Below are 27,210 nucleotides of genomic sequence, written 5' to 3' on the forward strand. Positions count from 1 at the left end.
GTCCCCATCAAACACTCCCAGGACAGGTACAGCACGGGGTTAGATACAGAGTAAAGCTCCCTCTACACTGTCCCCATCAAACACTCCCAGGACAGGTACAGCACGGGGCTAGATACAGAGTACAGCTCCCTCTACACTGTCCCCATCAAACACTCCCAGGACAGGTACAGCACAGGGTTAGATACAGAGTAAAGCTCCCTCTACACTGTCCCCATCAAACACTCCCAATACAGGTACAGCATGGGGTTAGATACAGAGTAAAGCTCCCTCTACACTGTCCCCATCAAACACTCCCAGGACAGGTACAGCACGGGGTTAGATACAGAGTAAAGCTCCCTCTACACTGTCCCCATCAAACACTCCCAGGACAGGTATAGCACCGGGTTAGATACAGAGTAAAGCTCCCTCTACACTGTCCCCATCAAACACTCCCAGGACAGGTACAGCACCGGGTTAGATACAGAGTAAAGCTCCCTCTACACTGTCCCCATCAAACACTCCCAGGACAGGTACAGCACAGGGTTAGATACAGAGTAAAGCTCCCTCTATACTGTCCCCATCAAACACTCCCAGGACAGGTACAGCACGGGGTTAGATACAGAGTAAAGCTCCCTCTACACTGTCCCCATCAAACACTCCCAGGACAGGTACAGCACAGGATTAGATACAGAGTAAAGCTCCATCTACACTGTCCCCATCAAACTCTCCCAGGACAGGTACAGCACCGGGTTAGATACAGAGTAAAGCTCCCTCTACACTGTCCCCATCAAACACTCCCAGGACAGGTACAGCACCGGGTTAGATACAGAGTAAAGCTCCCTCTACACTGTCCCCATCAAACACTCCCAGGACAGGTACAGCACAGGGTTAGATACAGAGTAAAGCTCCCTCTATACTGTCCCCATCAAACACTCCCAGGACAGGTACAGCACGGGGTTAGATACAGAGTAAAGCTCCCTCTATACTGTCCCCATCAAACACTCCCAGGACAGGGACAGCACGGGGTTAGATCCAGAGTAAAGCTCCCTCTACACTGTCCCCATAAAACACTCCCAGGACAGGTACAGCACGGGGTTAGATACAGAGTAAAGCTCCCTCTACACTGTCCCCATCAAACACTCCCAGGACAGGTACAGCACGGGGTTAGATACAGAGTAAAGCTCCCTCTACACTGTCCCCATCAAACACTCCCAGGACAGGTACAGCACGGGGTTAGATACAGAGCAAAGCTCCCTCGACACTGTCCCCATCAAACACTCCCAGGACAGGTACAGCACGGGGTTAGATACAGAGTAAAGCTCCCTCTACACTGTCCCCATCAAACACTCCCAGGACAGGGACAGCACGGGGTTAGATACAGAGTAAAGCTCCCTCTGCACTGTCCCCATCAAACACTCCCAGGACAGGTACAGCACGGGGTTAGATACAGAGTAAAGCTCCCTCTACACTGTCCCCATCAAACACTCCCGTTACAGGTACAGCACGGGGTTAGATACAGAGTAAAGCTCCCTCTACACTGTCCCCATCAAACACTCCCGTTACAGGGACAGCACGGGGTTAGATACAGAGTAAAGCTCCCTCTGCACTGTCCCCATCAAACACTCCCAGGACAGGTACAGCACGGGGTTAGATACAGAGTAAAGCTCCCTCTACACTGTCCCCATCAAACACTCCGAGGACAGGTACAGCACGGGGTTAGATACAGAGTAAAGCTCCCTCTACACTGTCCCCATCAAACACTCCCGTTACAGGTACAGCACGGGGTTAGATACAGAGTAAAGCTCCCTCTACACTGTCCCCGTCAAACACTCCCAGGACAGGTACAGCACGGGGTTAGATACAGAGTAAAGCTCCCTCTACACTGTCCCCAACAAACACTCCCAGGACAGGTACAGCACGGGGTTAGATACAGAGTAAAGCTCCCTCTACACTGTCCCCAACAAACACTCCCAGGACAGGTACAGCACGGGGTTAGATACAGAGTAAAGCTCCCTCTACACTGTCCCCATCAAACACTCCCAGGACAGGTACAGCACGGGGTTCGATACAGAGTAAAGCTCCCTCTACACTGTCCCCATCAAACACTCCCGTTACAGGTACAGCACGGGGTTAGATACAGAGTAAAGCTCCCTCTACACTGTCCCCGTCAAACACTCCCAGGACAGGTACAGCACGGGGTGAGATACAGAGTAAATCTCCCTCTACACTGTCCCCAACAAACACTCCCAGGACAGGTACAGCACGGGGTTAGATACAGAGTAAAGCTCCCTCTACACTGTCCCCATCAAACACTCCCAGGACAGGTACAGCACGGGGTTAGATACAGAGTAAAGCTCCCTCTACACTGTCCCCATCAAACACTCCCGTTACAGGTACAGCACGGGGTTAGATACAGAGTAAAGCTCCCTCTACACTGTCCCCGTCAAACACTCCCAGGACAGGTACAGCACGGGGTGAGATATAGAGTAAATCTCCCTCTACACTGTCCCCGTCAAACACTCCCAGGACAGGTGCAGCACGGGGTTAGATACAGAGTAAAGCTCCCTCTACACTGTCCACATCAAACACTCCCAGGACAGGGACAGCACGGGGTTAGATACAGAGTACAGCTCCCTCTACACTGTCCCCATCAAACACTCCCAGGACAGGTACAGCACGGGGTTAGATACAGAGTAAAGCTCCCTCTACACTGTCCCCATCAAACACTCCCAGGACAGGTACAGCACGGGGTTAGATACAGAGTAAAGCTCCCTCTACACTGTCCCCATCAAACACTCCCAGGACAGGTACAGCACGGGGTTAGATACAGAGTAAAGCTCCCTCTACACTGTCCCCATCAAACACTCCCAGGACAGGGACAGCACGGGGTTAGATACAGAGTAAAGCTCCCTCTGCACTGTCCCCATCAAACACTCCCAGGACAGGTACAGCACGGGGTTAGATACAGAGTAAAGCTCCCTCTACACAGTCCCCATCAAACACTCCCGTTACAGGTACAGCACGGGGTTAGATACAGAGTAAAGCTCCCTCTACACTGTCCCCATCAAACACTCCCGTTACAGGGACAGCATGGGGTTAGATACAGAGTAAAGCTCCCTCTGCACTGTCCCCATCAAACACTCCCAGGACAGGTACAGCACGGGGTTAGATACAGAGTAAAGCTCCCTCTACACTGTCCCCATCAAACACTCCGAGGACAGGTACAGCACGGGGTTAGATACAGAGTAAAGCTCCCTCTACACTGTCCCCATCAAACACTCCCGTTACAGGTACAGCACGGGGTTAGATACAGAGTAAAGCTCCCTCTACACTGTCCCCGTCAATCACTCCCAGGACAGGTACAGCACGGGGTTAGATACAGAGTAAAGCTCCCTCTACACTGTCCCCAACAAACACTCCCAGGACAGGTACAGCACGGGGTTAGATACAGAGTAAAGCTCCCTCTACACTGTCCCCATCAAACACTCCCAGGACAGGTACAGCACGGGGTTAGATACAGAGTAAAGCTCCCTCTACACTGTCCCCATCAAACACTCCCGTTACAGGTACAGCACGGGGTTAGATACAGAGTAAAGCTCCCTCTACACTGTCCCCGTCAAACACTCCCAGGACAGGTACAGCACGGGGTGAGATACAGAGTAAATCTCCCTCTACACTGTCCCCGTCAAACACTCCCAGGACAGGTGCAGCACGGGGTTAGATACAGAGTAAAGCTCCCTCTACACTGTCCCCATCAAACACTCCCAGGACAGGTGCAGCACGGGGTTAGATACAGAGTAAAGCTCTCTCTACACTGTTCCCATTAAACACTCCCAAGACAGGTGCAGCACGGGGTTAGATACAGAGTAAAGCTCCCTCTACAGAGTCCCCATCAAACACTCCCAGGACAGGTACAGCACGGGGTTACATACAGAGTAAATCTCCCTCTACACTGTCCCCATCAAACACTCCCAGGACAGGTGCAGCACGGGGTTAGATACAGAGTAAAGCTCCCTCTACACTGTCCCCATCAAACAATCCCAGTACAGGTGCAGCACGGGGTTAGATACAGAGTAAAGCTCCCTCTACACTGTCCCCATCAAACACTCCCAGGACAGGTACAGCACGGGGTTAGATACAGAGTAAAGCTCCCTCTACACTGTCCCCGTCTATCACTCCCAGGACAGGTACAGCACGGGGTTAGATACAGAGTAAAGCTCCCTCTACACTGTCCCCGTCAATCACTCCCAGGACAGGTACAGCACGGGGTTAGATACAGAGTAAAGCTCCCTCTACACTGCCCCCAACAAACACTCCCAGGACAGGTACAGCACGGGGTTAGATACAGAGTAAAGCTCCCTCTACACTGTCCCCATCAAACACTCCCAGGACAGGTACAGCACGGGGTTAGATACAGAGTAAAGCTCCCTCTACACTGTCCCCATCAAACACTCCCGTTACAGGTACAGCACGGGGTTAGATACAGAGTAAAGCTCCCTCTACACTGTCCCCGTCAAACACTCCCAGGACAGGTACAGCACGGGGTGAGATACAGAGTAAATCTCCCTCTACACTGTCCCCGTCAAACACTCCCAGGACAGGTGCAGCACGGGGTTAGATACAGAGTAAAGCTCCCTCTACACTGTCCCCATCAAACACTCCCAGGACAGGTACAGCACGGGGTTACATACAGAGTAAATCTCCCTCTACACTGTCCCCATCAAACACTCCCAGGACAGGTGCAGCACGGGGTTAGATACAGAGTAAAGCTCCCTCTACACTGTCCCCATCAAACAATCCCAGGACAGGTGCAGCACGGGGTTAGATACAGAGTAAAGCTCCCTCTACACTGTCCCCATCAAACAATCCCAATACAGGTACAGCACGGGGTTAGATACAGAGTAAAGCTCCCTCTACACTGTCCCCATCAAACACTCCCAGGACAGGTACAGCACGGGGTTAGATACAGAGTAAAGCTCCCTCTACACTGTCCCCATCAAACACTCCCAGGACAGGTACAGCACGGGGTTAGATACAGAGTAAAGCTCCCTCTACACTGTCCCCATCAAACACTCCCAGGACAGGTACAGCACGGGGTTAGATACAGAGTAAAGCTCCCTCTACACTGTCCCCGTCAAACACTCCCAGGACAGGTACAGCACGGGGTTAGATGCAGAGTAAAGCTCCCTCTACACTGTCCCCATCAAACACTCCCAGGACAGGTACAGCACGGGGTTAGATACAGAGTAAATCTCCCTCTACCCTGTCCCCATCAAACACTCCCAGGACACATATAGCACGGGGTTAGATACAGAGTAAAGCTCCCTCTACACTGTCCCCATCAAACACTCCCAGGACAGGTACAGCACAGGGTTAGATACAGAGTAAAGCTCCCTCTGCACTGTCCCCATCGAACACTCCCAGGGCAGGTACAGCACAGGGTTAGATACAGAGTAAAGCTCCCTCTACACTGTCCCCATCTAACACTCCCAGGACAGGTACAGCACGGGGTTAGATACAGAGTAAATCTCCCTCTACACTGTCCCCATCAAACACTCCCAGGACAGGTACAGCACGGGGTTAGATACAGAGTAAAGCTTCCTCTACACTGTCCCCATCAAACACTCCCAGGACAGGTACAGCACGGGGTTAGATACAGAGTAAATCTCCCTCTACACTGTCCCCATCAAACACTCCCAGGACAGGTACAGCACGGGGTTAGATACAGAGTAAAGCTCCCTCTACACTGTTCCCATCAAACACTCCCAGGACAGGTACAGCATGGGGTTAGATACAGAGTAAAGCTCCCTCTACACTGTCCCCATCAAACACTCCCAGGACAGGTACAGCACGGGGTTAGATGCATAGTAAAGCTCCCTCTATAGGGTCCCCATCAAACACGCCCAGGATAGATACAGCACGGGGTTAGATACAGAGTAAAGCTCCCTCTACACTGTCCCCATCAAACACTCCCAGGATAGGTACAGCACGGGGTTAGATACAGAGTAAAGCTCCCTCTACACTGTCCCCATCAAACACTCCCAGGACAGGTACAGCACGGGGTTAGATACAGAGTAAAGCTCCCTCTACACTGTCCCCAACAAACACTCCCAGGACAGGTACAGCACGGGGTTAGATACAGAGTAAAGCTCCCTCTACACTGTCCCCATCAAACACTCCCGTTACAGGTACAGCACGGGGTTAGATACAGAGTAAAGCTCCCTCTACACTGTCCCCGTCAAACACTCCCAGGACAGGTACAGCACGGGGTGAGATACAGAGTAAATCTCCCTCTACACTGTCCCCGTCAAACACTCCCAGGACAGGTGCAGCACGGGGTTAGATACAGAGTAAAGCTCCCTCTACACTGTCCCCATCAAACACTCCCAGGACAGGTGCAGCACGGGGTTAGATACAGAGTAAAGCTCTCTCTACACTGTCCCCATTAAACACTCCCAGGACAGGTGCAGCACGGGGTTAGATACAGAGTAAAGCTCCCTCTACAGAGTCCCCATCAAACACTCCCAGGACAGGTACAGCACGGGGTTAGATACAGAGTAAATCTCCCTCTACACTGTCCCCATCAAACACTCCCAGGACAGGTGCAGCACGGGGTTAGATACAGAGTAAAGCTCCCTCTACACTGTCCCCATCAAACAATCCCAGGACAGGTGCAGCACGGGGTAAGATACAGAGTAAAGCTCCCTCTACACTGTCCCCATCAAACACTCCCAATACAGGTACAGCACGGGGTTAGATACAGAGTAAAGCTCCCTCTACACTGTCCCCATCAAACACTCCCAGGACAGGTACAGCACGGGGTTAGATACAGAGTAAAGCTCCCTCTACACTGTCCCCATCAAACACTCCCAGGACAGGTACAGCACGGGGTTAGATACAGAGTAAAGCTCCCTCTACACTGTCCCCATCAAACACTCCCAGGACAGGTACAGCACGGGGTTAGATACAGAGTAAAGCTCCCTCTACACTGTCCCCATCAAACACTCCCAGGACAGGTACAGCACGGGGTTAGATACAGAGTAAAGCTCCCTCTACACTGTCCCCATCAAACACTCCCAGGACAGGTACAGCACGGGATTAGATACAGAGTAAATCTCCCTCTACCCTGTCCCCATCAAACACTCCCAGGACACGTACAGCACGGGGTTAGATACAGAGTAAAGCTCCCTCTACACTGTCCCCATCAAACACTCCAAGGAAAGGTACAGCACACGGTTAGATACAGAGTAAAGCTCCCTCTGCACTGTCCCCATCGAACACTCCCAGGGCAGGTACAGCACAGGGTTAGATACAGAGTAAAGCTCCCTCTACACTGTCCCCATCAAACACTCCCAGGACAGGTACAGCACGGGGTTAGATACAGAGTAAATCTCCCTCTACACTGTCCCCATCAAACACTCCCAGGACAGGTACAGCACGGGGTTAGATACAGAGTAAAGCTTCCTCTACACTGTCCCCATCAAACACTCCCAGGACAGGTACAGCACGGGGTTAGATACAGAGTAAATCTCCCTCTACACTGTCCCCATCAAACACTCCCAGGACAGGTACAGCACGGGGTTAGATACAGAGTAAAGCTCCCTCTACACTGTTCCCATCAAACACTCCCAGGACAGGTACAGCATGGGGTTAGATACAGAGTAAAGCTCCCTCTGCACTGTCCCCATCAAACACTCCCAGGACAGGTACAGCACGGGGTTAGATGCAGAGTAAAGCTCCCTCTATAGGGTCCCCATCAAACACTCCCAGGATAGATACAGCACGGGGTTAGATACAGAGTAAAGCTCCCTCTACACTGTCCCCATCAAACACTCCCAGGACAGGTACAGCACGGGGTTAGATACAGAGTAAAGCTCCCTCTACACTGTCCCCATCAAACACTCCCAGGACAGGTACAGCACGGGGTTAGATACAGAGTAAAGCTCCCTCTACACTGTCCCCATCAAACACTCCCAGGACAGGTACAGCACGGGGTTAGATACAGAGTAAATCTCCCTCTACACTGTCCCCATTAAACACTCCCAGGACAGGTACAGCACCGGGTTAGATACAGAGTAAAGGTCCCTCTACACTGTCCCCATCAAACACTCCCAGGACAGGTACAGCACCGGGTTAGATACAGATTAAAGCTCCCTCTATACTGTCCCCGTCAAACACTCCCAGGAAAGGTACAGCACGGGGTTAGATACAGAGTAAATCTCCCTCTACACTGTCCCCATCAAACACTCCCAGGACAGGTACAGCACGGGGTTAGATACAGAGTAAAGCTCCCTCTACACTGTCCCCATCAAACACTCCCAGGACAGGTACAGCACGGGGTTAGATACAGAGTAAGTCTCCCTCTACACTGCCCCCATCAAACACTCCCAGGACAGGTACAGCACGGGGTTAGATACAGAGTAAATCTCCCTCTACACTGTCCCCATTAAACACTCCCAGGACAGGTACAGCACCGGGTTAGATACAGAGTAAAGCTCCCTCTACACTGTCCCCATCAAACACTCCCAGGACAGGTACAGCACCGGGTTAGATACAGAGTAAAGCTCCCTCTATACTGTCCCCGTCAAACACTCCCAGGACAGGTACAGCACGGGGTTAGATACAGAGTAAATCTCCCTCTACACTGTCCCCATCAAACACTCCCAGGACAGGTACAGCACGGGGTTAGATACAGAGTAAAGCTCCCTCTACACTGTCCCCATCAAACACTCCCAGGACAGGTACAGCACGGGGTTAGATACAGAGTAAAGCTCCCTCTATAGGATCCCCATCAAACACTCCCAGGACAGGTACAGCACGGGGTTAGATACAGAGTAAAGCTCCCTCTACACTGTCCCCATAAAACACTCCCAGGACAGGTACAGCACGGGGTTAGATACAGAGTAAAGCTCCCTCTACACTGTCCCCATCAAACACTCCCAGGACAAGTACAGCACGGGGTTAGATACAGAGTAAAGCTCACTCTACACTGTCCCCATCAAACACTCCCAGGACAGGTACAGCACGGGGTTAGATACAGAGTAAATCTCCCTCTAAACTGTCCCCATTAAACACTCCCAGGACAGGTACAGCACGGGGTTAGATACAGAGTAAATCTCCCTCTACAGTGTCCCCATCAAACACTCCCAGGACAGGTACAGCACGGGGTTAGATACAGAGTAAATCTCCCTCTACACTGTCCCCATCAAACACTCTCAGGACAGGTACAGCACGGGGGTAGATACAGAGTAAAGCTCCCTCTACACTGTCCCCATCAAACACTCCCAGGACAGGTACAGCACGGGGTTAGATACAGGGTAAAGCTCCCTCTACACCGTCCCCATCAAACACTCCCAGGACAGGTACAGCACGGGGTTAGATACAGAGTAAAGCTCCCTCTACACTGTCCCCATCAAACACTCCCAGGACAGGTACAGCACGGGGTTAGATACAGAGTAAATCTCCCTCTACACTGTCCCCATCAAACACTCCCAGGACAGGTACAGCACGGGGTTAGATACAGAGTAAAGCTCCCTCTACACTGTCCCCATCAAACACTCCCAGGACAGGTACAGCACGGGGTTAGATACAGAGTAAAGCTCCCTCTACACTGTCCTCATCAAACACTCCCAGGACAGGTACAGCACGGAGTTCGATACAGAGTAAAGCTCCCTCTACACTGTCCTCATCAAACACTCCCAGGACAGGTACAGCACGGGGTTAGATACAGAGTAAATCTCCCTCTACACTGTCCCCATTAAACACTCCCAGGACAGGTACAGCACGGGGTTAGATACAGAGTAAATCTCCCTCTACAGTGTCCCCATCAAACACTCCCAGGACAGGTACAGCACGGGGTTAGATACAGAGTAAATCTCCCTCTACACTGTCCCCATTAAACACTCCCAGGACAGGTACAGCACCGGGTTAGATACAGAGTAAAGGTCCCTCTACACTGTCCCCATCAAACACTCCCAGGACAGGTACAGCACCGGGTTAGATACAGAGTAAAGCTCCCTCTATACTGTCCCCGTCAAACACTCCCAGGACAGGTACAGCACGGGGTTAGATACAGAGTAAATCTCCCTCTACACTGTCCCCATCAAACACTCCCAGGACAGGTACAGCACGGGGTCAGATACAGAGTAAAGCTCCCTCTACACTGTCCCCATCAAACACTCCCAGGACAGGTACAGCACGGGGTTAGATACAGAGTAAATCTCCCTCTACACTGCCCCCATCAAACACTCCCAGGACAGGTACAGCACGGGGTTAGATACAGAGTAAATCTCCCTCTACACTGTCCCCATTAAACACTCCCAGGACAGGTACAGCACCGGGTTAGATACAGAGTAAAGCTCCCTCTACACTGTCCCCATCAAACACTCCCAGGACAGGTACAGCACCGGGTTAGATACAGAGTAAAGCTCCCTCTATACTGTCCCCGACAAACACTCCCAGGACAGGTACAGCACGGGGTTAGATACAGAGTAAATCTCCCTCTACACTGTCCCCATCAAACACTCCCAGGACAGGTACAGCACGGGGTTAGATACAGAGTAAAGCTCCCTCTACACTGTCCCCATCAAACACTCCCAGGACAGGTACAGCACGGGGTTAGATACAGAGTAAATCTCCCTCTACACTGTCCCCATTAAACACTCCCAGGACAGGTACAGCACCGGGTTAGATACAGAGTAAAGGTCCCTCTACACTGTCCCCATCAAACACTCCCAGGACAGGTACAGCACCGGGTTAGATACAGATTAAAGCTCCCTCTATACTGTCCCCGTCAAACACTCCCAGGAAAGGTACAGCACGGGGTTAGATACAGAGTAAATCTCCCTCTACACTGTCCCCATCAAACACTCCCAGGACAGGTACAGCACGGGGTTAGATACAGAGTAAAGCTCCCTCTACACTGTCCCCATCAAACACTCCCAGGACAGGTACAGCACGGGGTTAGATACAGAGTAAGTCTCCCTCTACACTGCCCCCATCAAACACTCCCAGGACAGGTACAGCACGGGGTTAGATACAGAGTAAATCTCCCTCAACACTGTCCCCATTAAACACTCCCAGGACAGGTACAGCACCGGGTTAGATACAGAGTAAAGCTCCCTCTACACTGTCCCCATCAAACACTCCCAGGACAGGTACAGCACCGGGTTAGATACAGAGTAAAGCTCCCTCTATACTGTCCCCGTCAAACACTCCCAGGACAGGTACAGCACGGGGTTAGATACAGAGTAAATCTCCCTCTACACTGTCCCCATCAAACACTCCCAGGACAGGTACAGCACGGGGTTAGATACAGAGTAAAGCTCCCTCTACACTGTCCCCATCAAACACTCCCAGGACAGGTACAGCACGGGGTTAGATACAGAGTAAAGCTCCCTCTATAGGATCCCCATCAAACACTCCCAGGACAGGTACAGCACGGGGTTAGATACAGAGTAAAGCTCCCTCTACACTGTCCCCATAAAACACTCCCAGGACAGGTACAGCACGGGGTTAGATACAGAGTAAAGCTCCCTCTACACTGTCCCCATCAAACACTCCCAGGACAAGTACAGCACGGGGTTAGATACAGAGTAAAGCTCACTCTACACTGTCCCCATCAAACACTCCCAGGACAGGTATAGCACGGGGTTAGATACAGAGTAAATCTCCCTCTAAACTGTCCCCATTAAACACTCCCAGGACAGGTACAGCACGGGGTTAGATACAGAGTAAATCTCCCTCTACAGTGTCCCCATCAAACACTCCCAGGACAGGTACAGCACGGGGTTAGATACAGAGTAAATCTCCCTCTACACTGTCCCCATCAAACACTCTCAGGACAGGTACAGCACGGGGGTAGATACAGAGTAAAGCTCCCTCTACACTGTCCCCATCAAACACTCCCAGGACAGGTACAGCACGGGGTTAGATACAGGGTAAAGCTCCCTCTACACCGTCCCCATCAAACACTCCCAGGACAGGTACAGCACGGGGTTAGATACAGAGTAAAGCTCCCTCTACACTGTCCCCATCAAACACTCCCAGGACAGGTACAGCACGGGGTTAGATACAGAGTAAATCTCCCTCTACACTGTCCCCATCAAACACTCCCAGGACAGGTACAGCACGGGGTTAGATACAGAGTAAAGCTCCCTCTACACTGTCCCCATCAAACACTCCCAGGACAGGTACAGCACGGGGTTAGATACAGAGTAAAGCTCCCTCTACACTGTCCTCATCAAACACTCCCAGGACAGGTACAGCACGGAGTTAGATACAGAGTAAAGCTCCCTCTACACTGTCCTCATCAAACACTCCCAAGACAGGTACAGCACGGGGTTAGATACAGAGTAAATCTCCCTCTACACTGTCCCCATTAAACACTCCCAGGACAGGTACAGCACCGGGTTAGATACAGAGTAAAGGTCCCTCTACACTGTCCCCATCAAACACTCCCAGGACAGGTACAGCACCGGGTTAGATACAGAGTAAAGCTCCCTCTATACTGTCCCCGTCAAACACTCCCAGGACAGGTACAGCACGGGGTTAGATACAGAGTAAATCTCCCTCTACACTGTCCCCATCAAACACTCCCAGGACAGGTACAGCACGGGGTCAGATACAGAGTAAAGCTCCCTCTACACTGTCCCCATCAAACACTCCCAGGACAGGTACAGCACGGGGTTAGATACAGAGTAAATCTCCCTCTACACTGCCCCCATCAAACACTCCCAGGACAGGTACAGCACGGGGTTAGATACAGAGTAAATCTCCCTCTACACTGTCCCCATTAAACACTCCCAGGACAGGTACAGCACCGGGTTAGATACAGAGTAAAGCTCCCTCTACACTGTCCCCATCAAACACTCCCAGGACAGGTACAGCACCGGGTTAGATACAGAGTAAAGCTCCCTCTATACTGTCCCCGTCAAACACTCCCAGGACAGGTACAGCACGGGGTTAGATACAGAGTAAATCTCCCTCTACACTGTCCCCATCATACACTCCCAGGACAGGTACAGCACGGGGTTAGATACAGAGTAAAGCTCCCTCTACACTGTCCCCATCAAACACTCCCAGGACAGGTACAGCACGGGGTTAGATACAGAGTAAAGCTCCCTCTATAGGATCCCCATCAAACACTCCCAGGACAGGTACAGAACGGGGTTAGATACAGAGTAAAGCTCCCTCTACACTGTCCCCATAAAACACTCCCAGGACAGGTACAGCACGGGGTTAGATACAGAGTAAAGCTCCCTCTACACTGTCCCCATCAAACACTCCCAGGACAAGAACAGCACGGGGTTAGATACAGAGTAAAGCTCACTCTACACTGTCCCCATCAAACACTCCCAGGACAGGTACAGCACGGGGTTAGATACAGAGTAAATCTCCCTCTAAACTGTCCCCATTAAACACTCCCAGGACAGGTACAGCACGGGGTTAGATACAGAGTAAATCTCCCTCTACAGTGTCCCCATCAAACACTCCCAGGACAGGTACAGCACGGGGTTAGATACAGAGTAAATCTCCCTCTACACTGTCCCCATCAAACACTCTCAGGACAGGTACAGCACGGGGGTAGATACAGAGTAAAGCTCCCTCTGCACTGTCCCCATCAAACACTCCCAGGACAGGTACAGCACGGGGTTAGATACAGGGTAAAGCTCCCTCTACACCGTCCCCATCAAACACTCCCAGGACAGGTACAGCACGGGGTTAGATACAGAGTAAAGCTCCCTCTACACCGTCCCCATCAAACACTCCCAGGACAGGTACAGCACGGGGTTAGATACAGAGTAAAGCTCCCTCTGCACTGTCCCCATCAAACACTCCCAGGACAGGTACAGCACGGGGTTAGATACAGAGTAAATCTCCCTCTACACCGTCCCCATCAAACACTCCCAGGACAGGTACAGCACGGGGTTAGATACAGAGTAAAGCTCCCTCTACACTGTCCCCATCAAACACTCCCAGGACAGGTACAGCACGGGGTTAGATACAGAGTAAATCTCCCTCTACACTGTCCCCATCAAACACTCCCAGGACAGGTACAGCACGGGGTTAGATACAGAGTAAAGCTCCCTCTACACTGTCCCCATCAAACACTCCCAGGACAGGTACAGTACGGGGTTAGATACAGAGTAAAGCTCCCTCTACACTGTCCTCATCAAACACTCCCAGGACAGGTACAGCACGGAGTTAGATACAGAGTAAAGCTCCCTCTACACTGTCCTCATCAAACACTCCCAGGACAGGTACAGCACGGGGTTACATACAGAGTAAATCTCCCTCTACACTGTCCTCATCAAACACTCTCAGGACAGGTACAGCACGGGGTTAGATACAGAGTAAATCTCCCTCTACACTGTCCCCATCAAACACTCCCAGGACAGGTGCAGCACGGGGTTAGATACAGAGTAAAGCTCCCTCTACACTGTCCCCATCAAACACTCACAGGATAGGTACAGCACGAGGTTAGATACAGAGTAAAGCTCCCTCTACACTGTCCCATCAAACACTCTCAGGAGAGGTACAGCACGGGGTTAGATACAGAGTAAATCTCCCTCTACACTGTCCCCATCAAACACTCTCAGGATAGGTACAGCACGAGGTTAGATACAGAGTAAATCTCCCTCTACACTGTCCCCATCAAACACTCTCAGGATAGGTACAGCACGAGGTTAGATACAGAGTAAAGCTCCCACTACACTGTCCCCATCAAACACTCTCAGGATAGGTACAGCACGGGGTTAGATACAGAGTAAAGCTCCCTCTACACTGTCCCCATCAAACACTCCCAGGTCAGGTACAGCACGGGGTTAGATACAGAGTAAAGCTCCCTCTACACTGTCCCCATCAAACACTCCCAGGACAGGTACAGCACGGGGTTGGATACAGAGGAAAGCTCCCTCTACACTGTCCCCATCAAACACTCCCAGGACAGGTACAGCACGGGGATAGATACAGAGTAAAGCTCACTTTGCACTGTCCCCATCAAACACTCACAGGACAGGTACAGCACAGGGTTAGATACAGAGTAAAGCTCCCTCTCCTCTGTCCCCATCAAACAATCCCAGCACAGGTACAGCATGGGATTAGCTGCAGAGTAAAGCTCCCTCTTTTCTGTCTCCATTCCACACTCCCAGGACAGGTACAGCACGGGGTTAGATACAGAGTAAAGCTCCCTCTCTTCTGTCTCCATTAAACACTCCCAATACAGGTACAGCACGGGGTTTGATACAGAGTTAAGTTCCCTCTACACTGTCCCCATCAAACACTCCCAGGACAGGTACAGCACGGGGTTAGATATAGAGTAAAGCTCCCTCTACACAGTCCCCATCAAACACTCCCAGGACAGGTACAGCACGGGGTTAGATACAGAGTTAAGTTCCCTCTGCACTGTCCCCATCAAACACTCCTTGGACAGGTACAGCACGGATAGAGATACAGAGAAAGGCTCCCTCTACACTGTCCCCATCAAACACTCCCAGGACAGGTACAGCACGGGGATAGATACAGAGTTAAGTTCCCTCTGCACTGTCCCCATCAAACACTCCTTGGACAGGTACAGCACGGATATAGATACAGAGTAAAGCTCCCTCTACACTGTCCCCATCAAACACTCCCAGGCCAGGTACAGCACGGGATTAGATACAGAGTAAAGCTCCCTCTGCACTGTCCCCATCAAACACTCACAGAACAGGTACAGCACGGGGTTGGATACAGAGTAAAGCTCCCTCTACACTGTCCCCATCAAACACTCCCAGGACAGGTACAGCACGGGGTTAGATACAGAGTAAAGCTCCCTCTGCACTGTCCCCATCAAACACTCCCAGGACAGGCACAGCACGGGGTTAGATACAGAGTAAAGCTCCCTCTACACTGCCCCCATCAAACACTCCCAGGACAGGTACAGCACGGGGTTAGACACAGAGTAAATCTCCCACTACACTGTCCCCATCAAACAATCCCAGCACAGGTACAGCACGGGGTTAGATACAGAGTAAAGCTCCCTCTTTTCTGTCTCCATTCCACACTCCCAGGACAGGTACAGCACGGGGTTAGATACAGAGTAAAGCTACCTCTATTCTGTCTCCATTAAACACTCCCAGGACAGGTACAGCACGGGGTTAGATACAGAGTAAAGCACCCTCTTATCTGTCCCCATCCAACACTCCCAGGACAGGTTCCAGCACGAGGTGAGATACAGAGTAAAGCTCCCTGTACACTGTCCCCACCAAACACTCCCAGCACAGGTACAGCACGGGGTTAGATACAGAGTAAAGCTCCCTCTCTTCTGTCTCCATTAAACACTCCCAGGACAGGAACAGCACGGGGATAGATACAGAGTAAAGCTCACTTTCCACTGTCCCCATCAAACACTCACAGGACAGGGACAGCACAGGGTTAGATACAGAGTAAAGCTCCCTCTGCACTGTCCCCATCAAACACTCCCAGAACAGGTACAGCACGGGGTTAGATACAGAGTAAAGCTCCCTCTACACGGTCCCCATCAAACACTCCCAGGACAGGTACAGCACAGGGTATGATACAGAGTAAAGCTCCCTCTATTCTTTCTCCATTAAACACTCCCAGTACAGGTACAGCACGGGGTTAGATACAGAGTAAAGCCCCCTCTACACTGTCCCCATCAAACACTCCCAGGACAGGTGCAGCACGGGGTTAGATACAGAGTAAATCTCCATCTACTCTGTCCCCATCAAACACTCCCAGGATAGGTACCGCCCGGGTTAGATACAGGGTAAAGCTCCCTCTTTTCTGTCTCCATTCCACACTCCCAGGATCGGTACAGCACGGGGTTAGATACAGAGTAAAGCTCCCTCTTTTCTGTCTCCATTCCACACTCCCAATGCAGGTACAGCACGGGGTTAGATACAGAGTAAAGCCCCCTCTACACTGTCCCCATCAAACACTCCCAGGACAGGTGCAGAACGGGGTTAGATACAGAGTAAATCTCCCTCTACTCTGTCCCCATCAAACAATCCCAGCACAGGTACAGCAAGGGGTTAGCTACAGAGTAAAGCTCCCTCTACACTGTCTCCATCAAACACTCCCAGGACAGGTACAGCACAGGATTAGATACAGAGTAAAGCTCCCTCTGCACTTTCCCCATCAAACACTCCTAGGACAGGCACAGCACGAGGTTAGATAGAGAGTAAAGCTCCCTCAACACTGTCCCCATCAAACACTCCTAGAACAGGCACAGCACGGGGTTAGATACAGAGAAAGCAACCCTCAATTCTGTCTCCATTACCCACTCCAGGACAGGTACAGCACGGGGTTAGATACAGAGTAAATCTCCCTCTACTCTGTCCCCATCAAACACTCCCAGGACAGGTACAGCACGGGGTTAGATACAGAGTAAAGCTCCATCTGCACTGTCCCCATCAAACACTCCAAGGACAGGCACAGCACGGGGTTAGATACAGAGTAAAGCTCCCTCTAAACTGTCCCCATTAAACACTCCCAGGACAGGTACAGCACGGGGTTAGATACAGAGTAAAGCTCCCTCTCTTCTGTCTCCATTACACACTCCCAGGACAGGTACAGCACGGGGTTAGATACAGAGTAAAGCTCCCTCTACACTGTCCCCATGAAACACTCCCAGAACAGGTACAGCACGGGGTTAGATACAGAGGAAATCTCCCTTTACACTGTCACAATCAAACACTCCCAGGACAGGAACAGCACGGGATTAGATACAGAGTAAAGCTCCCTCTGCACTGTCCCCATCAAACACTCCCAGTACAGGTACAGCACGGGGTTAGATACAGAGTAAAGCTCCCTCTACACTGTCCCCATCAAACAATCCCAGCACAGGTACAGCACGGGGTTAGATACAGAGTAAATCTCCCTCTACACTGTCCCCATCAAACAATCCCAGCACAGGTACAGCACGGGGTTAGCTACAGAGTAAAGCTCCCTCTTTTCTGTCTCCATTCCACACTCCCAGGACAGGTACAGCACGGGGTTAGATACAAAGTAAAGCTCCCTCTCTTCTGTCTCCATTAAACACTCCCAATACAGGTACAGCACGGGGTTAGATACAGAGTTAAGTTCCCTCTACACTGTCCCCATCAAACACTCCCAGGACAGGTACAGCACAGGGTTAGATACAGAGTAAAGCTCCCTCTACACTGTCCCCATCAAACACTCCCAGGACAGGTACAGCACGGGGTTAGATATAGAGTAAAGCTCCCTCTACACTGTCCCCATCAAACACTCCCAGGACAGGTACAGCATGGGGTTAGATACAGAGTAAATCTCCCTCTAAACTGTACCCATCAAACACTCCCAGGACAGGTACAGCACGGGGTTAGATACAGAGTAAAGCCCCCTCTACACTGTCCCCATCAAACACTCCCAGGACAGGTGCAGAACGGGGTTAGATACAGAGTAAATCTCCCTCTACTCTGTCCCCATCAAACAATCCCAGCACAGGTACAGCAAGGGGTTAGCTACAGAGTAAAGCTCCCTCTACACTGTCTCCATCAAACACTCCCAGGACAGGTACAGCACAGGATTAGATACAGAGTAAAGCTCCCTCTGCACTTTCCCCATCAAACACTCCTAGGACAGGCACAGCACGAGGTTAGATAGAGAGTAAAGCTCCCTCAACACTGTCCCCATCAAACACTCCTAGAACAGGCACAGCACGGGGTTAGATACAGAGAAAGCAACCCTCAATTCTGTCTCCATTACCCACTCCAGGACAGGTACAGCACGGGGTTAGATACAGAGTAAATCTCCCTCTACTCTGTCCCCATCAAACACTCCCAGGACAGGTACAGCACGGGGTTAGATACAGAGTAAAGCTCCATCTGCACTGTCCCCATCAAACACTCCAAGGACAGGCACAGCACGGGGTTAGATACAGAGTAAAGCTCCCTCTAAACTGTCCCCATTAAACACTCCCAGGACAGGTACAGCACGGGGTTAGATACAGAGTAAAGCTCCCTCTCTTCTGTCTCCATTACACACTCCCAGGACAGGTACAGCACGGGGTTAGATACAGAGTAAAGCTCCCTCTACACTGTCCCCATGAAACACTCCCAGAACAGGTACAGCACGGGGTTAGATACAGAGGAAATCTCCCTTTACACTGTCACAATCAAACACTCCCAGGACAGGAACAGCACGGGATTAGATACAGAGTAAAGCTCCCTCTGCACTGTCCCCATCAAACACTCCCAGTACAGGTACAGCACGGGGTTAGATACAGAGTAAAGCTCCCTCTACACTGTCCCCATCAAACAATCCCAGCACAGGTACAGCACGGGGTTAGATACAGAGTAAATCTCCCTCTACACTGTCCCCATCAAACAATCCCAGCACAGGTACAGCACGGGGTTAGCTACAGAGTAAAGCTCCCTCTTTTCTGTCTCCATTCCACACTCCCAGGACAGGTACAGCACGGGGTTAGATACAAAGTAAAGCTCCCTCTCTTCTGTCTCCATTAAACACTCCCAATACAGGTACAGCACGGGGTTAGATACAGAGTTAAGTTCCCTCTACACTGTCCCCATCAAACACTCCCAGGACAGGTACAGCACAGGGTTAGATACAGAGTAAAGCTCCCTCTACACTGTCCCCATCAAACACTCCCAGGACAGGTACAGCACGGGGTTAGATATAGAGTAAAGCTCCCTCTACACTGTCCCCATCAAACACTCCCAGGACAGGTACAGCATGGGGTTAGATACAGAGTAAATCTCCCTCTAAACTGTACCCATCAAACACTCCCAGGACAGGTACAGCACGGGGTTAGATACAGAGTAAAGCTCCCTCTACACTGTCCCCACCAAACACTCCCAGGACAGGTACAGCACGGGGTTAGATACAGAGAAAGGCTCCCTCTACACTGTCCCCATCAAACACTCCCAGGACAGGTACAGCACGGATATAGATACAGTGTAAAGCTCCCTCTATACTGTCCCCATCAAACACTCCCAGGACAGGTACAGCACGGGGTTAGCTACAGAGTAAAGCTCCCTCTACACTGTCCCCATCAAACACTCCCAGAACAGGTACAGCACGGAGATAGATACAGAGTAAAGCTCCCTCTATACTGTCCCCATCAAGCACTCCCAGGACAGGTTAGCACGGGGTTAGATACAGAGCAAAGCTCCCACTTTTCTGTCTCCATTCCACACTCACAGGATAGGTACAGCACGGGGTTAGATACAGAGTAAATCTCTGTCTTTTCTGTCTCCATTCCACACTCCCAGGACAGGTACAGCACGGGGTTAGATACAGGGTAAAGCTCCCTCTACAGTGTCTCCATCAAACACTCCCAGGACAGGTACAGCACGGGGTTGGATACAGAGGAAAGCTCCCTCTACACTGTACCAATCAAACACTCCCAGGACAGGAACAGCACGGGGTTAGATACAGAGTAAAGATCCCTCTACACTGTCCCAATCAAACACTCACAGGACAGGAACAGCACGGGGTTAGATACAGAGGAAAGCTCCCTCTACACTGTCCCCACCAAACACTCACAGCACAGGTACAGCACGGGGTTAGATACAGAGTAAAGCTCCCTCGCCACTGTCCCCATCAAACACTCCCCGGACAGGTACAGCACGGGGTTAGATACAGAGTAAATCTCCCTCTACACTGCCCCCATCAAACACTCCCAGGACAGGTCGAGCACGGGGTTAGATATAGAGTACAGCTCCCTCTCCACTGTCCCAATCAAACACTCCCAGGACAGGTAAAGCACAGGGTTAGATACAGAGTAAATCTCCCACTGCACTGTCCCCATCAAACAATCCCAGCACAGGTACAGCACGGGGTTAGATACAGAGTAAATCTCCCTCTACACTGACCCCATCAAGCACTCCCAGGACAGGTTAGCACGGGGTTAGATACAGAGTAAAGCTCCCTCTTTTCTGTCTCCATTCCACACTCCCAGGACAGGTACAGCACGGGGTTAGATACAGAGTAAATCTCTGTCTTTTCTGTCTCCATTCCACACTCCCAGGACAGGTACAGCACGGGGTTAGATACAGGGTAAAGCTCCCTCTACAGTGTCTCCATCAAACACTCCCAGGACAGGTACAGCACGGGGTTGGATACAGAGGAAAGCTCCCTCTACACTGTCCCCATCAAACACTCTCAGGATAGGTACAGCACGGGATTAGACACAGAGGAAAGCTCCCTCTACACTGTACCAATCAAACACTCCCAGGACAGGAACAGCACGGGGTTAGATACAGAGTAAAGATCCCTCTACACTGTCCCAATCAAACACTCACAGGACAGGAACAGCACGGGGTTAGATACAGAGTAAAGCTCCCTCTACACTGTCCCCACCAAACACTCACAGCACAGGTACAGCACGGGGTTAGATACAGAGTAAAGCTCCCTCTACACTGTCCCCATCAAACACTCCCAGGACAGGTACAGCACGGGGTTAGATACAGAGTAAATCTCCCTCTACACTGCCCCCATCAAACACTCCCAGGACAGGTAGAGCACGGGGTTAGATACAGAGTACAGCTCCCTCTCCACTGTCCCAATCAAACACTCCCAGGACTGGTGCAGCACAGGGTTAGATACAGAGTAAAGCTCCCTCTGCACTGTCCCCATCACATACTCCCAGGACAGGTACAGCACGGGGTTAGATACAGAGTAAAGCTCCCTCTGCACTGTCCCCATCAAACACTCCCAGGACAGGTACAGCACGGGGTTAGATACAGAGTAAATCTCCCTCTACACTGTGCGCATCAAACACTCCCAGGACAGGTCCAACACGGGGTTAGATACAGAGTAAAGCTCCCTCTACACTGTCCCGATCAGACACTCCCAGGAGAGGTACAGCACGGGGTTAGAGATAGAGCAAATCGCCCTCTCCTCTGTCCCCATCAAACACTCCCAGGACAGGTACAGCACAGGGTTAGTTACAGAGTAAAGCTCCCTCCACACTGTCCCCATCAAACACTCCCAGGACAGGTACAGCACAGGGTTAGTTACAGAGTAAAGCTCCCTCCACACTGTCCCCATCAAACACTCCCAGGACAGGTACAGCACGGGGTTAGATACAGAGTAAAGCTCCCTCTACACTGTCCCCATCAAACACTCCCAGGACAGGTACAGCACAGGGTTCGATACAGAGCAAAGCTCCCTCTACACTGTCCCCCTCAAACCCTCCCAGGACAGGTACAGCACGGGGTTAGATACAGTGCAAAGCTCCCTCTACACTGTCCCCATCAAACACTCCCAGGACAGGTACAGCACGGGGTTAGATACAGAGTAAAGCTCCCTCTACACTGTCCGCATCAAACACTCCCAGGACAGGTCCAGCACGGGGTTAGATACAGAGTAAAGCTCCCTCTACACTGTCCCGATCAGACACTCCCAGGACAGGTACAGCACGGGGTTAGAGATAGAGCAACTCTCCCTCTCCTCTGTCCCCATCAAATACTCCCAGGACAGGTACAGCACGGGGTTAGATACAGTGCAAAGCTCCCTCTACACTGTCCCCATCAAACACTCCCAGGACAGGTACAGCACGAGGTTAGATACAGAGTTAAGCTCCCTCTACACTGTCCCCATCAAACACTCCCGGGACAGGTACAGCACGGGATTAGACACAGAGTAAAGCTCCCTCTACACTGTCCCCATCAAACACTCCCAGGACAGGTACAGCACAGGGATAGATACAGAGTAAAGCTCCCTCTACACTGTCCCCATCAAACACTCCCAGGACGGTACAGCACAGGGATAGATACAGAGTAAAACTCCCTCTACACTGCCCCCATCAAACACTCCCAGGACAGGTAGAGCACGGGGTTAGATACAGAGTAAAGCTCCCTCTCCACTGTCCCAATCAAACACTCCCAGGACAGGTGCAGCACAGGGTTAGATACAGAGTAAAGCTCCCTCTACACTGTCCCCATCAAACACTCCCAGGACAGGTACAGTGTAGGTGAATGCGGCCACACTGCTTTGCTCCAATCGATGTGGGCCCAGTTCAGTGTGAGTATCTGAAGTCTCTCTCAGTTCAAAACTACAGAACCAACTATTCGGACCTTGGCTCTAGCACGGCCAATCCTGTTACCTTCGAAGATCCTCCATAGGATCCCTGCAGTGAAAAAGGAGGCCATTCGGCCCATTGAGTGTGCACTGACCCTCCAATAGAGCACCTCACCTAGACCCACTCGCCTGTCCTATCATATCAATCATGGTCAATCCACCTAACCTGCGCACCTTGTGGGAGGAAACCGGAGCACCCGGAGGAAACCCACGCAGACACGGGGAGGACGTGCAGACTCCGCACAGACAGTGACCCAGCGGGGAATCGAACCTGGGACCCTGGAGCTGTGAAGCCACAGTGCTAACCACTATGCTACCATGCTGCCCATTTTGTAGGCTTGTATCCACTGGAGTATAGAGGAATAAACCTTTCAGATCCTGAGGGGTGTTGGCTGTGTGAATGTGGGGAGGATGTTTCCTCTTGTCGGAGAATCTCGAACGCGAGTCACTGTTTAAAAATAAAGAGTTGCTCAGTTAAGACAGAGATGAGGAGGAATATTTTCTCTCGGAGGGTTGTGAGTCTCTGGAACTCTTCCTCAAAAGCCAATGAAAGCAGAATGTGAATATGTTTAAAGCAAAGCTCGAAAGATTCCTGATTAACAAGGGGGGTGAAAGGTTATCGGGGAGGAATGTGGGGTTGCGATTACAAACAGACCTACTATGATCGTATTGAATGGTGGAGCAGGTCGAGGGGCAACCCGTCTGAATTTCAATATTCTCCATTTAACGATCAATTTACACACCACAGAGGCAACACCTCGGGCACACTGAGGGAGAATTCAGAATGTCCAAATGACCTAACAGCTGCATTTCGGGACTTGTGGGAGGAAACCGGAGCACCCGGAGGAAACCCACGCAGACTGTTCCGTTAAGGTGGGTGCTGCGGGGTCTGGCTGATGAATACTCACCCAGCATTGTTGCTGACAGCTGTGACGTTCTTAACTCCCGTCTTCAGCAAAGCGCTGATCAGTTTCTCTGGGATTCCGCACAATCCAAAACCTAATGAAGGAAAGGGGGAGAGGAGACAGTCAGAGTCAGGAGCCAGCGGATACGGACAGTCTGTCGGTCAGCGGATACGGACAGTCAGAGTCAGGAGCCAGGAGATACGGACAGTCTGTCGGTCAGCGGATACGGACAGTCTGTCAGCCAGCGGGTACAGACAGTCTGTCAGCCAGCGGATACGGACAGTCTGTCGGTCAGCGGATACGGACAGTCTGTCGGTCAGCGGATACGGACAGTCTGTCGGTCAGCGGATACGGACAGTCTGTCAGCCAGCGGATACGGACAGTCTGTCGGTCAGCGGATACGGACAGTCTGTCAGCCAGAGGATACGGACAGACAGAGTCAGGAGCCAGCGGATACGGACAGTCTGTCGGCCAGCGGATACGGACAGTCAGAGTCAGGAGCGAGCGGATACGGACAGTCTGTCGGCCAGCGGATACGGACAGTCAGAGTCAGGAGCGAGCGGATACGGACAGTCTGTCGGCCAGCGGATACGGACAGTCTGTCAGCCAGCGGATACGGACAGTCTGTCGGTCAGCGGATACGGACAGTCTGTCAGCCAGAGGATACGGACAGACAGAGTCAGGAGCCAGCGGATACGGACAGTCTGTCGGCCAGCGGATACGGACAGTCAGAGTCAGGAGCGAGCGGATACGGACAGTCTGTCGGCCAGCGGATACGGACAGTCAGAGTCAGGAGCCAGCGGATACGGACAGTCTGTCGGTCAGCGGATACGGACAGTCAGAGTCAGGAGCCAGCGGATACGGACAGTCTGTCGGCCAGCGGGTACAGACAGTCTGTCGGTCAGCGGATACGGACAGTCAGAGTCAGGAGCCAGCGGATACGGACAGTCTGTCGGTCAGCGGATACGGACAGTCAGAGTCAGGAGCCAGCGGATACGGACAGTCTGTCGGCCAGCGGATACGGACAGTCTGTCGGTCAGCGGATACGGACAGTCTGTCGGTCAGCGGATTCGGACAGTCAGAGTCAGGAGCCAGCAGATACGGACAGTCTGTCGGTCAGCGGATACGGACAGTCAGAGTCAGGAGCCAGCAGATACGGACAGTCTGTCGGTCAGCGGATACGGACAGTCAGAGTCAGGAGCCAGCGGATACGGACAGTCTGTCGGCCAGCGGATACGGACAGTCTGTCGGTCAGCGGATAGGGACAGTCTGTCGGCCAGCGGATACGGACAGTCTGTCGGTCAGCGGATACGGACAGTCTGTCGGTCAGCGGATACGGACAGTCTGTCGGTCAGCGGGTACGGACAGTCTGTCGGTCAGCGGATACGGACAGTCTGTCGGTCAGCGGATACGGACAGTCTGTCAGCCAGCGGGTACGGACTGTCTGTCGGCCAGCGGATACGGACAGTCTGACGGTCAGCGGATACGGACAGTCTGTCGGCCAGCGGGTACGGACTGTCTGTCGGCCAGCGGATACGGACAGTCTGTCGGTCAGCGGATACGGACAGTCTGTCGGTCAGCGGATACGGACAGTCTGTCGGTCAGCGGATACGGACAGTCTGTCGGTCAGCGGATACGGACTGTCTGTCGGTCAGCGGATACGGACAGTCTGTCAGCCAGCGGATACGGACAGTCTGTCGGTCAGCGGATACGGACAGTCTGTCGGTCAGCGGATACGGACAGTCTGTCGGTCAGCGGATACGGACAGTCTGTCGGCCAGCGGATACGGACAGTCTGTCGGTCAACGGATACGGACAGTCTGTCGGTCAGCGGATACGGACAGTCTGTCGGTCAGCGGATACGGACAGTCTGTCGGCCAGCGGATACCGACAGTCTGTCGGTCAGCGGATATGGACAGTCTGTCGGTCAGCGGATACGGACAGTCCGTCGGTCAGCGGATACGGACAGTCTGTCGGCCAAGCTTCTCAATGACATGGGGAGCAAATCCAGTTTGTCACAGACACATACACACACACACACACACAGATAGACACACACCCACACACAAATAGACGCACACAAAAACACACAAACAGTCACAGACACAGAGGCAGACACGCACACACACACAGACAGACACACAGACACAAACACAGACACATACACACAGACACTCACACAGACAGATACACACACGCACAGACACAGAGGTAGACACACAGACACACACAGTCAGACACAGACAGAGTCACACAGACAGGCAGACAGAGTCAGACATACACACAGTGAGACACACAGACAGACACACACAGACAGGCACACACACAGACAGACACACAGTCAGACACAGACAGAGTCACACAGACAGGCAGACAGAGTCAGACATACACACAGTGAGACAGACAGACAGACACACACAGACAGGCACACACACAGACACACACACAGTCAGGCACACAGTCAGACACACATAGACACACACAGTCAGGCACACAGTCAGACACACACACACATGCAGACACTCACACAGACACACACACAGACACTCACACACACAGACAGACACACACACAGACAGACACACACACAGTCAGACACACACACAGTCAGACACACACACAGTCAGACACACACACAGTCAGACACACAGACAGTCAGACACACAGACAGACACACACAGACATACACATAGACAGACACACACAGACACACACATCCAGACAGACACACACACAGACACACACAGACACTCACACACACAGACACACACACAGACACTCACACAGACAGACACACACAGACATACACATAGACAGACACAGACACACACACAGACAGACACAGACACAGACACAGACATGCACACAGACACACATACAGACAGACACACACACAGACAGACACACACACAGTCAGACACACACACAGTCAGACACACACACAGTCAGACACACAGACAGACACACACAGACATACACATAGACAGACACACACAGACACACACATCCAGACAGACACACACACAGACACACACAGACACTCACACACACAGACACACACACAGACACTCACACAGACAGACACACACAGACATACACATAGACAGACACAGACACACACACAGACATGCACACAGACACACATACAGACAGACACACACACAGACAGGCACACAGTCAGACACATAGTCAGACACACAGAGACACTCACACAGACACACAGACAGACACACAGTCAGACACACAGTCAGACACACACA

At 51.8% G+C, this 27,210-nt stretch overlaps 1 protein-coding gene across 2 annotated transcripts in view; it reads right to left on the reverse strand.

Annotated features, from left to right (window-relative positions):
• The window catches only part of oxct1a (3-oxoacid CoA transferase 1a), a 437,799-nt gene that overhangs the window by 374,950 nt on the left and 35,639 nt on the right, over positions 1–27,210 (reverse strand). For both annotated transcript variants that reach the window (XM_072515595.1, XM_072515594.1), the window contains exon 4: positions 23,955–24,045. In XM_072515595.1, coding sequence (XP_072371696.1) covers positions 23,955–24,045 — 91 coding nt within the window. The remainder of the gene's footprint in view (positions 1–23,954; positions 24,046–27,210) is intronic.

Source organism: Scyliorhinus torazame, chromosome 9 (assembly GCF_047496885.1).
Source record: "Scyliorhinus torazame isolate Kashiwa2021f chromosome 9, sScyTor2.1, whole genome shotgun sequence".
NCBI classification, from domain to species: Eukaryota; Metazoa; Chordata; class Chondrichthyes; order Carcharhiniformes; family Scyliorhinidae; genus Scyliorhinus; species Scyliorhinus torazame.